At 40.3% G+C, this 14309-nt stretch overlaps 1 protein-coding gene across 1 annotated transcript in view; it reads left to right on the top strand.

Moving 5' to 3' along the window:
* Positions 1-10469, top strand: part of Ywhaq (tyrosine 3-monooxygenase/tryptophan 5-monooxygenase activation protein theta) — a 25993-nt gene extending 15524 nt beyond the window's left edge. Inside the window, exons 3-6 of the mRNA XM_028777772.1 lie at positions 3413-3536; positions 5722-5885; positions 6595-6690; positions 9390-10469. Of these exons, the coding sequence (XP_028633605.1) occupies positions 3413-3536; positions 5722-5885; positions 6595-6690; positions 9390-9449 (444 nt within the window). The 3' untranslated portion in view covers positions 9450-10469. The remainder of the gene's footprint in view (positions 1-3412; positions 3537-5721; positions 5886-6594; positions 6691-9389) is intronic.
* The last annotated feature ends 3840 nt before the right edge of the window (positions 10470-14309 follow it).

Raw genomic sequence — 14309 nt, 5'->3', positions numbered from 1 at the left:
CCCCCCCCCCCCCAAAAAAAAAAGGAAAGAAGTTATTTATGCTCATCAGTGAACGGTTGTGTGGTCCAATAGAATAGCTGCTTACTACAGAACACATGCAAGGTTGTGCTCCAGTTTGGTCCCCAGCACCACTTTAGTACAACTATTCAGTTTAGATCCAGTTGATGTAAATGATGTGACACTCAGATTGCTGCACACATTTGTAAATCTAGTCTCTGGACCCTGTGTTGAATCTTTCTTTAGATAGACACTTGTCTGTCAAGGAGACTAAATATGCCATTCTAAGCCGTAGTGAGTTATCTGTGCTGTCTATCTTGTTAGCCCTCATACTTGATGTCTCAAACATTTTGTTTTTCCTCCTAGAAATAACTCCACATCTCTGTTTTCTTCTTAGTGCATTCTTCTCCCCTGTTTTCTGTATTTTAAGTTGAGAGGGAGTGTCTTACTGGGTTGTATAGGCTATAGACTGGTCTCTCAAACTTTGGGATCAGGTGATCTTCTTTACCAGCCTCCTAAGAACTAGGACTGCAGATGTGCCCAGGTTAACTCAGGTATTCCTTTCCTTAAGGAAAAAAGAAAAAGAAAAAAGAAAAAAAAGGAGGGGTAATATATTCATTTAATTTTATTATGCCATTTTCGTATTTGTATGTTGTGTGTTTTGATGATATTGACCAGCCAATACCACCCTCACTTGTCCCCTTCTATTCACTCCTTCTTCTAATTGTCCCTCCTTTAAAAAATTTTTTTTGTTTGTATATAGAGCTATGTCCGTGTGAGTAAAGGTGCTCCTCAAGTCCATAAGCATTGGATTTCCCTGGAGGTAGAGTTACAGAGTTCTAAACTGCCTGATATGGGTGCTGGCACCTGAGCTCTAGTCCTATGCAAAAGCTGTGTGTGTGTGTGTGTGTGTGTGTGTGTGTGTGTGTGTGTTCTTAACTGCTGAGCCATTGCCATCCCTCCAAGTGCCCCTCCTTTTATTTATTTATTTATTTATTTATTTATTTTTATTTATTTATTTTTTTTGATGAACCAGTGAGCTTCATTGGGGTTGCTTGAAAGCCTTACCAGTATCTGCACCAGTGAAGAAAGTGTATCTCCCCTTAGTAGCTATCAACTATCTACAGATTACTTAGCAAGGAATTAATGGCCTTACGGGCCCCTCCCCCAATTGTTTATTGCTTAGAAATCCTAAGAAAGGAATGAGGCCCCATAAGTCCCTTCCCTGTCCATAACAAGATATTGATGGACCAAATCTTATACAGGTGATCACAGCTGGTAATGTGCCTGGAAGACAGCATTTCCCAGCACTCCACCCTCTGGCTTCTACCTTCTTCATACCCTCATCTGTCATTCCCTGAGCTTTGACGTGAGTGTGTAGATATTGTTTATAGATGAACATCTAACTCACTTATTCTGAGTATTTTGACCAGTGTTGATTCTCTACCAAGGCCAATAGCAATAATACTGTATGGAGATAAAAGTAATTATTTGGAAGGCAGTTTGACAGGTACAGGTTCTTTTATCAAAACAGCTATAGCTTCCTTACTAGGTTCTCTGACTTCTCCAGTTATAGGATATGGACCAGGTTTACAGCACCAGATAAATGACTTCCCTCCTGTGGGGCTAGACTCAATTCTTTGGTTACTCCTTGTAGCAGATGTGCAACTACAACTCCAGTGGGAGGGAACTCTTGTCCTGCTGTCCCGTGGTATAGCAGGCAGGGAGCATAGCTGAGTAATACTGCTGGGTAACAGACATTGTTCTCTTCAGCAGTCATACTAGCCTTTTAACATTGAAAACCAGACAGATAGAAGTTTTCCAGCCCAGTTCCAGTTTGACTGCTCTATGTATTGTATGCTAGTTGAGTTCTGTTGCCTTAATAAAACACTGATTAAAACTCCCACATCACACTCCATCACTAAGAAAGTCAGACAGGCCAGGCGGTGGTGGTGCACGCCTTTAATCCCAGCACTTGGGAGGCAGAGGCAGGCGGATTTCTGAGTTCGAGGACAGCCTGGTCTACAGAGTTGAGTTCCAGGACAGCCAGGGCTACACAGAGAAACCCTGTCTCGAAAAAAAAACAAACAAAAAGAAAGTCAGACAGGAACTCAAGGAATGAACCCGGAGGCAGGAAGTGGAACAGAGACCATAGAGGAACACTCTACTTGCTTTTTTACTATAACCCAGCACTACCTGGCTAGGGTTGACACTGCCCCTAGTGAGCTGGGCCCTACTACATCAATCATTAAGATTGTTTCCACAGGCATTCCTAGAGTCCAGTTTATTGGAGGCATTTTCTCAATTGAGGTTCCTCTTCACAGTTGTCAACCAAAACAAAAACAAACACATCCTGTGACTAGAGCATGTACTATTTCTTTTTGCTTTTTTGAGACAAGGTTTCTCTGTGTAGCCCTGGCTGTCCTGGAACTCACTCTGTAGACCAGGCTGGTCTCAAACTCAGAAATCCGCCTGCCTCTGCCTCCCAAGTGCTGGGATTAAAGGCGTGTGCCACAACCGCCTGGCGCATGTACTATTTCTGACAGTAGGGTCATACTCTCTAGTATTGATGATAGCCAATTTCAGTAACAACAGTGATACAGTTTTGAAAAAGCTATGTAGGTAGGGAGGTGTCCCACCCCTGGTTCTGGATGGAGTTTTTATGTAATAACCTATGGTTTTTGAGAGCAGCTTTTATCCATTCATACAAGGTGCCTCTTCAAATTCAAGTATTAGGTTTCTTTATATCTCTTTCAGCTTGACCCTCTTCTACCTGTTTTTCTCCTCTATCTCCCTGCCTGTCCTCAGATTACGCGCCCCCCCCCATCTTTCCTAACCTAGAGGCTGTCTCAGAGCTAGCTATTTTATGTATGTGAGTACTCTGTCGCTTTCTTCTCACACACCTGAAGGAGGACATCAGATCCTATTACAGATTGTTGTGAACCACCATGTGATTGCTGGGAATTGAACTCAGGACCTCTGGAAGAACAGTTAGTAGTATTCTTAACCACTGGGCCATCTCTCCAGCTCCCCGAGAGCTAGGTTTAAAGCATTTCATTCATAGATCTTTACAACATTTATGGTGTGTTTAACCGACTGAGCACTTCTTGAGGGCAACATGAAAATTATTTCAGGCTTAATGTATTTACTCAAGTCAGGTTCATGGCACCTAAGCAGGTATCAGTTAATATTGGGTAAATGGACTAACAGTATTTGGTGTTATCTAAGACTTTTGCTATAATACATGGGCTGAATCATTTAAGGCCTTCTGGGGAAGCTAGTATAACAACCTAACCCTGTTGTAAGGGTTCAGGTCCATGTTCGAATGATAGGCGGAAGTATACGTTCTTGTCTGTGATTAAATGGCATTTCAGTGTTTGTTTGTTTGTTTATTTATTTATCCATTTATTTTTAGGAATTGTTGGATAAGTATTTAATAGCCAATGCAACTAATCCAGAGAGTAAAGTCTTCTATCTGAAAATGAAGGGAGATTATTTCCGGTATCTTGCTGAAGTAGCTTGTGGTGATGATCGAAAACGTAAGTATATTTGACCCATAGGTAAATCCAGAATATATAAAAAGAAGTGGGGGGCTGGAGAGATGGCTCAGTGGTTAAGAGCACTGACTGCACTTCCAGAGGTCCTGAGTTCAAATCCCAGCAACCACATGGTGGCTCACAACCATCTGTAATGAGATCTGATGCCCTCTTCTGGTGCTTCTGGTGTGTCTGAAGACAGCTACAGTGTATTCATATATAATAAATAAATAAATAAATAAATAAATCTTTTTAAAAAAAAAAAAAGAAGTGGGAATGGTTAGTCATTTGTCATTGGGACAAAATATCTGAGAAAAATAGCTTAAAAGGAAAGAGTTACTTTGGTTTCAGAGGATTCAGCTCATGGTTCACTAATTCTGTTAATGTGGACCCTGAAGTAGGGAGAACTTGACAGGATATAATGGAACAGAATTGCTCATTTAATTGCATTCAATAAGCAAGAGGGTGGGCATCTAGAGACAAAGTATATCTTTTAGGAAACATTCCTTTGACCTGTTTCCTTTAACTGGCCCCTACCTGCCTCTTAGATTTCAACACATCCCAATAATGCCATCATCAAAGGACTGATCCGTTGGTCTGGTCGGTACCCTAAGGTTGCAACCATATCTTTAACACATGTGCCTTAGAGAACATTTCATATTCAAATCATAACAGAATAATTGGCCACATGTAGGATAATAGTCTATAGGTAGTTTGGAGGTTCTTTGTAACTTAAGAATAAAATATTATGTGTCTTGTTCCATTGGATAGCCCTACACCTATACCCATATGGTAACACTTAATTAGGCAGGGAGAAATATTAAGTACAATAAAGACAGACAAGTCATGGGGATGATGGGGCAGGGCACTAGGAGTATTTGGAGAGGGTGATGGTGGATGGATAGGACTAAATTGTCTAAATGTATGGAAATTTAAAAGAATAAACAAATGGTATTTAAATTTTAAATTTTGGGGATTGGAGAGATGGCTCAGCGGTTAAGAGCACTGCCTGCTTTTGCAGAGGTCCTGAGTTCAATTCCTAGCAACCACATGGTGCCTCACACCCGTCTGTAGTGGGATCCAGTGCCGCCTTCTGCTGTGTCTGAAGACAGCGACAGTAGTCACATACACAAATCTTTTTTTAAAAAATTAAAAATTTTTGTTCTGTGTATACATGTTTTGCTTGCATGTATGTCTACACCTGTGGGTGTCGGATGCCCTTGAAGGCCCTGGAGCTAGAGTTTACAGATGGTTGAGCTGCTGTGTGGCCTCAGAATTGAACCTGGGTCCTCTGTAAGAGCTGCCGTATCTTAACCACTGAACTATTTCACCAGCTACATCAAAGAATAAATGATATCTTAAAAGTGAATACTGGTGTGGTGGTACACATCCTTGGCCCTAGCACTTGGGAGGCAGAAGCAATTGGTCTCTGAGTTCAAGGCCAGCCTGGTCTACATTGTGAAATTTATGACAGCCAGCGCTATGAAGAGAGACCCTGTCACAAAAAGAAGTATTTTATGTCAAGAAAATTGAATGTTACTTTGTATTCCTGAAAATGAAAATACAGCAGCACCTAGGAGGCTGGAGCAGGAGGATTGTTTTGTCAGAACAAGCCAAGACTACATAGTGATACCCTGCCTCCAAAATTTGAATTTATACATATTTAACAAAATTGTGCTCCTGGGTGAACTCTAATTATACTTTGGTATTACAAGCAGTCTTTATCTTTCATGCTTTGGGGGTTTGTTATAATTATAGCTCTAGAATTCCTTATATAACACTTGTGTATTTTTTATACAATGATATGTAGAACGTAGAAATAGGATGTTGTAGGTTATTTGTGTAGGATGTGTGTGCTAGAGCTTGAAACTAGGGCTTCATGAAGGATATTTACCTTTTTTTTTTTTTTTTTTTGTAGTATGTGTATGCCTGAATGCCATAGCATACATGTGGAGATCAGAGGAACCATATGGGTTCCAAGGATCAAACTTGTGTTGTCAAGCTTGGTGACAAGCACTTTTACCCACTGTCTTGCTGGTCTCCACAGGTTTTTATTTAAATATACTGGAGCTATAGTGACTCAGAATGACTCATAGCCAGATACCTATGTTAAAGTTGTTAGGATGCTATATATTGGATAGATACTTTTGGTGTTGTGCTTAACATTTTTTTCCCCTTCAACTCACAGAAACGATAGAAAATTCCCAAGGAGCCTACCAAGAGGCATTTGATATAAGCAAGAAAGAGATGCAACCTACACATCCAATCCGCCTGGGGCTGGCTCTTAACTTTTCTGTATTTTACTATGAAATCCTTAATAATCCAGAGCTTGCCTGCACACTGGCTAAAACGGTAAGATCTGTGTTGGGTTCATCCCTCTTTTTCAGAGGGTGTTTGAGAAACTATATCAATTTTTAGGTATTTGGATGGTCAAGGGAGTCCATTTCCATGTGTGTGTTAGACAGTTTCTAATAAAGAAACTGTCTTATCCTGACCCCAACTCCCTAAGCAGTTCTCTCACTGTGATTCTAAGTAGTAATGTCTGACTAAAAAGCCTAGAAGGCAAAGTGGTCAAAGAAGTAAGAGTAACGTTAGAAAAGAAACATCAAGTATTGGAAAGGAGTGCCTGCCAAGTTTGGGCAGTAGAAACCTGTATTGCCCTCTCCCAGTGTTTCAGGAAGGGCAGCATTACTACACTAGTTCTTGTAAGAATTATAAAGTGTTGTTAATGTACTTACAAGAACTAGTGTAGTTCTTTCACAACCAACAAATGCTTATGTATATAGAGTGAGTTTCAGAGTTGTTTTTTTGTTTTGTTTTGTTTTGAGAAACAGCAAGTATAGGTTTAGTGAGGAAAGGTGAGGCCAGAACTCTCCCAAATGGGAGGGGCTTGAAGTGAGGAACCCTCACAAAATCATAAACTGGGTCTCTCTCCAGGGGAGTACCTCCATAGTGTTACCCTGTAGCGTAACGTGGCTGTACACGAGGTTGTGCTTGCAGACTGGCTAGCTTCTGTGGTTGAATTGAATGTATTACTCACTGTGAGTGTTAACTTTACCAGGCTTTTGATGAGGCCATTGCAGAGCTTGATACACTGAACGAAGACTCCTACAAAGACAGCACCCTCATCATGCAGTTGCTTAGAGACAACTTAACAGTGAGTTGTTCACTACTACATGTCTGTTTCAGAAACAACAGTAACTTCATTTTGATTTTCATGTCGTTTGGGGGTAGTTATAGAAATCACTCTGTGGACCAGGCTGGCTTCAGACTCACAGAGATCCGCTTGCCCTGTCTCCCAAGTGCTGAGGTTAAAGGTATGCACTACCACTGTATGACTAGAGCTGTAGTCTCTTATAAAGTTTGGAGAAACGTCTTCATGGTGACAAGGTATTTTATCAGATCTTTCTGTGAAAGGTATTGCACTGTAGGAACACAGTATTATCCTTTTTTTGTTTTTGTTTTTCGAGACAGGGTTTCTCTGTGTAGCCCTGGCTGTTCTGGAACTCACTCTGTAGACCAGGCTAGCCTCAAACTCTCAAACTCAGAAATCCGCCTGCCTCTGCCTCCCAAGTGCTGGGATTAAAGGCGTGCGCCACCACCGCCCAGCGGAACACAGTGTTATCATTGCTATTAGACATAGTTGAGCATGCTGATAACAGTTAACGTAGAGAGCTTGTGTCATTCTGGTATTTGCTTTCTTTGGGTAAATGAGGTGTAACATTAGGGATTCTATATGTGTTACAATCTTGTTATTTTACTTAAAGTTTACTTCGGGAGGGCTAGAGAAATGATTCAGTGGTTAGGAATATTGGTTGCTCTCTCAGAGGACCTCGGTTTGAGTCTCAGTGTCCACACAGTGGTTCACAATGGACTAACACCAGTCCTAAGGGACCCAACACCCTCTTCTGGCTCTGTGGGCACTGCACACATAGTATGCAGGCAGCAATGCCCATGCCTGTAAAGGGTTAACATTTTTTTCTGTTGTATTTGAACATTTGATAGAGGGTTTCCTAGTTTACATTCTATTGCAGTGTGAAAACAAGATGACTAAAAAGCATTGGGAAGAAAAGAATTTATTTCAGTTTAGATTTTATACTCCAGCTTGGAGGGAAGTCAGGAACTGGGTGGTGGTGGTGCACACCTTTAATTTCAGCACTTAGGAGACAGAGGCAGGAAGATCGCTGTGAGTTTGAGCTCAGCCTGGTCTATAAAATGAGTGCCAGGACTTTACAGAGAAACTGTCTCAGAAGAACAGGGAAGTGAGGGCAGTAACCTAGAGGAAGGAACTGACGCAGAGGCCATGGAAGAGTGCTGCTTTTACTGACATAGTTCCCTGACTTACTCAGCTGCTTTCTTTTATCACCCAGAACACTTCCATAGTGAAGCTAGGCTCTCTCATGCCAGTCATTAATCAAGAAAATGCCCCCACAGACATGTCTACAGGCCAATCTGATGGAAGCATTACCTCAGTTAATGTTCCCTCTACCCAGATGACTTTGGCTTGTGTCAGGTTGACAAAAACAAAATGAACTAACCAATACAGACCCTAAGCCTGTGTGTAAGTTTACCTCTGCTTGTAAGCTAAAGCCCATTTTATCTTTTCCTTTGGTTTTCCTCCCTCATTCTTAAGCAGTAGATAAAGGTTGCATTAGTGTTCTGTCCTTGTGACAAACTGGATTAGACAACTTTAAAACAAGGAAACATTTAGTTTAGGATTCATGAGTTTAAAGGTTTCAATCCATAGTAGTAGCTTGGGCATGTTGTATTGAACAGCTTGACAGGTTCAGTGAGATGGCGGCCTGCATGTCTCCTGGCAGCCACAGGAAAGAGTCCTGTTAGTGTCCATCAAGGGTGCTCCCACAATGACCCAGCTTTCTCTAACTTGATACCTCGGTTGTGTTGCTGTAGCGTTCACTAGGTAGTATTAATATTACAGTGTTTTTAGAGTTCCATATCTGTTGAGTTCTTCTCCTGAGATGAGTTCATGGAAAAGCAAATTTGGAGAGCACTGCATGTTCTTAGATGTCAGCAGAGCGTGAGCCACAAGTAGTAGAAAGAGAGCCACACACAGCTCTGGGACGTGATTATAAGCTCCTTGAATGGACTCAGGACTAGCTGTTTATCTTAGTATCTTAGTAGTGATTTAAGATCATCTAAGAGCCTAGTTTTTCTTAAGTTGCAAGTAGCATCTTAGTGTATTGTTTTGTTTTGTTTTTTTCTCGAGACAGGGTTTATCACCCACTCACAATTTAAATTTCAGTCAGTTCAGAGTAATTCTGTTGTTTTTTTCTGTTAGCCCTTGTGTACTTGGAAACAGTTACCAAAATCATGATAGAAAACCTTGTATAGTTCTTGCTTTATTAGTCTCATAAATTATGTTTAAATACTGTTTTCAAGGAAAGACTTTCTGTATTGAGAATGAAGAATACGAAATTCTCAGCACTTTCTTTGTGTATTCTATAATTACAGTTTTATTACTTTACTTGTGTGTCATTGGGAACTGTCTTGATCTGCCTTCCATTGCTGTGATAAAGTCCATGACTTTATCCATGGGTAGGAGAAGTATGTATTTGGTTTACATGTTATAATCCATTCTTGAGGAAAGTCAGAGCAAGACCTAAAGGAGAGAAACCTGTAGATGGGTGATACTGAACACAGTACACACATGTATGAATGTATGCATTTGTGTGCTTTTGTAAATGTCTGTTAGGCTGTGTTTTGAAAGGGTGATAGTTCTCAGTTTTGAGAAAGGACAGTCTTGATCATCTTCTTGCTTAAAAGGATTGATGTTTTAAGGGACTTAATGTCTGGATGGAAGTAATAACTGACTGTGATTCTCTTTTTCTTCTGTAGTTATGGACATCAGACAGTGCAGGAGAAGAATGTGATGCAGCGGAGGGGGCAGAGAACTAAAGGCATCCAGGCCACCAGCCTCCTTCCCCTCAAGAAAACCTTTTTACATCTCCATTACTTATTCCACTTGGATTTCCTCTAGCAAGGAAGCCCATTCATGTGTATGGGATCAACTGTTTATAGTCTTTTCACACTGCAGCTTTGGGAAAACTCCATCCCTTGGTTTGTGTTGTCTCCGCCTTCCTGGTGTGCAGTTACTGCTGTAGAAAAGTATCAATAGCTTCATTTCATATAAACACAAGTAACTTCCAGACACTTGTGTAGAGGACTGACAGCACATTTGGTATTTAAGTAATCTGAACCAGTTCTGCAAGTGACTGTGTTTTGTATTACTGTGAAGATATGGAAATGTAGTGCATTACAATTTAAAGTAATTATAATAATAACTTCTTGATTTCTGCATTCCTTTTCTGAACCTTTTTGGGGGTTTCCTTTCAGAAGCAACTTTTCCATGCTCTTATTACAAATTCCTTTTCAGTAGGAATCCAGAAGTGTTAGATTGAATGGGAAAGCGCTTAATGCATCCGGGCTTGGGCTCACAGATTGAAATGTCTCCTGTCACATATTCTGGAGGTTGCATCTGTCTGTGACAACAGGAGTTTCCTTATGCATTCTTCATTTGCTGCTGTTTAAGTTGACAACTTCCTTCCCAATAAAAATTCACTTACACCTCCTGCCTTGTAGCTCTGGTATTCACTTTACCTTGTGATAGAAGTAGCACGTTGCTGCCAGAATGCAAGCATTGCTTTGGGCAAATTAAAGTGCATGTCCTTTCTTAATACACTAGAAAGGAAAAATAAAGTACACAAGTCCAAGTCTAAACTTTAGTACTTTTCCATGCAGATTTGTACACATGTAAGAGGGTATCCGGTTTGTCCAGTGATTGTTCTTTAGAGAGTTGGACCACTATATTGTGTGTTTGCTAATCATTGACTGTAGTCCCAAAAAAGCCTTGTGAAAATGTTATGCCCTATGTAACAGCAGAATAACATAAAAATAAAACTACATTTTATAAAATCATTTATTATGGCTTTTTAACAGTTGCATACCTGCATTTTAAGGAACAGATGAATTTACTACTTTTTGAAGTTTATCGCTATTTCTCTTTATGTAACATGTAGTTATTTCTGCATTGTGGTACACTTGTCTAGGGTGCCTGGCACTGTAAAATTGGACTATATTTCTCTAGGTAGCCTCATGGGTCATATTCCTTAGATGTAATGATATCTGGTTAGGTGTCATGTGAAATAAAGTGGACATTTGAAAACTAGAACAGCTAATGATGAGTGCCTTGGCTGGTATTAGAATTATGTTTCAGTTATGTGGCCATTAGGAGTATCTAGTTTTCAGATCCCCCACTTAGTGAGGATTCTGTTTACATTCAAAATGATGGTTTTATGTCAGTGATTTTTAAAGGTAAGTATTAGTTTGAGAAATGATCTTCAAGGCAACATGATTTGAAAAAATAGAGCATTGTAGGTCTATCTTTTTTTTTAATTAATTAATTAATTAATTAATTTATTGTTTTTTGAGGAAACCAGAAGAATTTAACAGCATTTAAATAAGCTTGGGATGGGGTATAAATCGATGGTAGCCAGGCATTGTTGTGTTTGCCTTTAATCCATCCCATCACTTTGAGAGGTAGAGGCAGGCAGCTAAGTTTGACAAGCCAGGGCTACATAGTGAGAACTGGTTTCAAAACAAGCCTTAATTTTAGAAAGCTCATCTGATCGTAGAGCCTCAAAGTGGGGATGGGGGCCATGAGACATTTAGGACTGCTCTTTTAGATTACAAATATTTTAAAGAAAATGAGAATTTGTGAGTTTGAATTGGAAGACTTAAGCACCAATAAATGGTGAGTAAAGGAAAGTGGCGTGGTGGATTGGCAGAACAGCCTCTTAGGTGTGCTTTGGTCTCTGTACTCTGCCCCACATTTACATTGTTATTGTAAGGCTTGAAAGGTAGCTCAGCAGATAAAAGCGCTTGTTGCTTTTTTCAGAGGATTCTGACCTCATGTAGACAACTACCTGTAACTCCAACTCTAGGGATCCAACATTCTTAGCCTCCTTGGGCATTCTTATGCATGATGCAAATGCACTGAAAGATAAGAGTGTCTTCTCCCTTTAGGAACTTGGCATCTAAAGTCCTGTTGTCTCTGCCCTTGTGCTTTATGGGCCTCCCAACACTAGATGGAAAAATGACATCTTCAGGGAAAATGTATAAGTAATGAAGAGTTTAGTCTGGTAGGAGGCTGTAATGCCACAGTGAGGGCTTGCTTCTTGAAACTTCATTTCTGGGGATAGTACCCAGTGCCTCATGCCTCTAGGCAGTTGCTGTATATGAAGCCCTTGAGCTCTTAATTTTTGAAATTACTTTCTAAGACTGGGTGTACCAGTACACACTTTTAATCCCAAAGCATGGGAGGCAGGTGGATGCTCTTGAGTTTGAGGCCCACCTGATCTACCAGAGCTAGTACTTATCAAGAAAAAGACAAAATTTCCTTTTGCAAAAGCTCATATTTGTCAGTGTTGCATCTATTTGTTGTTGGAACTTAAAATTGCATTTTAAAAATGGCAGATTTTATCTGTCAGAATGCAGTCATTAAGAAAATACCAAGATGTCAGCTCTTAAGAACACTTGTATTATGAGACGTTTCTCTGTGTAGTTTTGGCCATTATGGAACTCTGTAGACCAAGGTGGCCCTGAACTCAGAAACCCCTGCCTCTGCCTCCTGACTGCTGAGATTACAGGTCTGCATCACCAACACTCAGCACGTTCAGTTCCAAGAACCCACATGGTGGCTCATAGTCACTTGTTACTCCAGCTCCAGAAGAACCAGTGATCTTTTCTGGTTTCCAGGGGAACCAGGCATTCATGTGGCATACATACATGAAGGCAAACAGTCACCCACACAAAATAGAAATACTTTTATTTTCTATATTATGGTGGTTTTCCCAGGATATATGTTTTGTACCATATCTATGCCTGATACCCTTGGATCCCCTAGAAGAAAGTGTTGCATTCTTTGGAACTGGAGCTAAGTATTATTAACTACCATGTTGGGGCTGAGAGTTGGAATTGAACCTGGGTCCTCTGCGAGAACTGAGCCATTTCTTCAGTTTCTATGCTGACCCTCGCCCTCCCTCCCCCATTCCCTGGAACTCACTCTGTAGACCAGGCTAGCCTTGAACTCTCGAACTCAGAAATCCGACTGCCTCTGCCTCCCAAGTGCTGTAATTAAAGGCATGCGCCACCACCGTCCGGCTAGGGAGCTCCTTTCATTGCTGGTAAGAATAAAACTAGTCCAGCCACTGTTGGAAGTTAATATAAAGATTTCTTAAAGATCTAAAAGTCCTTGATATGACCCTGCAGGTACCATTCCTAGATTTTTACACACAAGACTCCGAAGTCAGTGTATCACAGAGACACTTGCTAATTGGTGGTGTAGGCTATCCACAGTAGACAGATTGTACAACTAAGATGTCCAACATCAGTAATGGAGAAAGGGAAGTAAGGTGTGTCTGAACAGTGGAGAAGTTTCCAGCTTTAAAGATTACTCGTAGCTGGAGAGATGGGTCAGCAGTTAAGAGCACTGACAGCTCTTCCAGAGGTCCTGAGTTCAGTTCTCAGTTGGTGTCTCACAACCGTCTGCAATAGGATCCGATGCCCTCTTCTGGTATATCTGAAGACAGCAAATGTACTCATATAAGTAAAATAAATAAATCTTTAAAAAGATTACTCTTTTACCCTGATTATTCAAATTGGAAGAGATTTGTATTTCTATATAATACACATTGAGTTTTAACTAGGTTAAAAGACAAGTTTTCCTCTTAACATGGTAGTAGAATGTATGTACTCAGATGTTTGACTTAAATAATTGGAGAGTTGGCCGGGCGGTGGCGCACGCCTTTAATCCCAGCACTTGGGAGGCAGAGGCAGGCGGATTTCTGAGTTGGAGGCCAGCCTGGTCTACAGAGTGAGTTCCAGGACAGCCAGGACTACACAGAGAAACCCTGTCTCGAAAAACCAAAATAATAATAATAATTGGAGAGTTGCCTTTTTTAAGTAGTGAAAAGATTGGGGAAGACCATTTAAAAATGTACAAGATAATTTGGAATCAGAATTTTAGGTTATTTTTAAATACACTGGTTATTGCGACAGGATCTTCATTCATTGTCCTATTTATTGGGACATGCATCATCTTGGCTGGCTTGGTCTTGAACTCAAAGAGAGCCATCTGCTTGCCTCTGCCACTTGAGAACAGATAAAAGTATATGCCACCACGCCTGATCCTAGTTGTACTTTTTAGGGCCAGTTAGTAGATAATGGAAAGTTAATGAGTAATAGCTTTTAATTTTTAAATAAGAAACTATACATAGCATGTTAAAGAATATTTTTTTTTTTATAAATTGACCTTTTTTTTAAAGATTTATTTATTATATATGAATACATTGTAGCTGTCTTCAGACACACCAGAAGAGGGCATCAGATCTCATTACTGATGGTTGTCAGCCACCATGTGGTTGCTGGGATTTGAACTCAGGACCTCTGGAAGTGCAGTCAGTGCTCTTAACCACTGAGCCATCTCTCCAGCCCTAAAGAATATTTTCTAATACCAATTTTATCTTATACATGTATGTGAATAGTGTGTTGTGATGTAATAGTTATTTCAAGTGATTTTCAAAGGACTTTCTCCCCAGATTGACTTGAATTCCACATCCTAAGGCTAGAAATTGGTTGTTTTAATTTTAACAATTCCAGAGAATTTTATGGGGGCATTGTTGGAACCTTCCCACTTACAGCCGTGGGAGCAGAGTGTGCTAAGCAATGAGTATCTTTTTTTTTTTTTTTTTTTTTTTT

The sequence above is a fragment of the Grammomys surdaster genome, unplaced genomic scaffold (assembly GCF_004785775.1).
Source record: "Grammomys surdaster isolate TR1022 unplaced genomic scaffold, NIH_TR_1.0 314, whole genome shotgun sequence".
In the NCBI taxonomy this organism is placed as follows: Eukaryota; Metazoa; Chordata; class Mammalia; order Rodentia; family Muridae; genus Grammomys; species Grammomys surdaster.
This window is presented reverse-complemented; position numbering and strand designations above follow the sequence as displayed.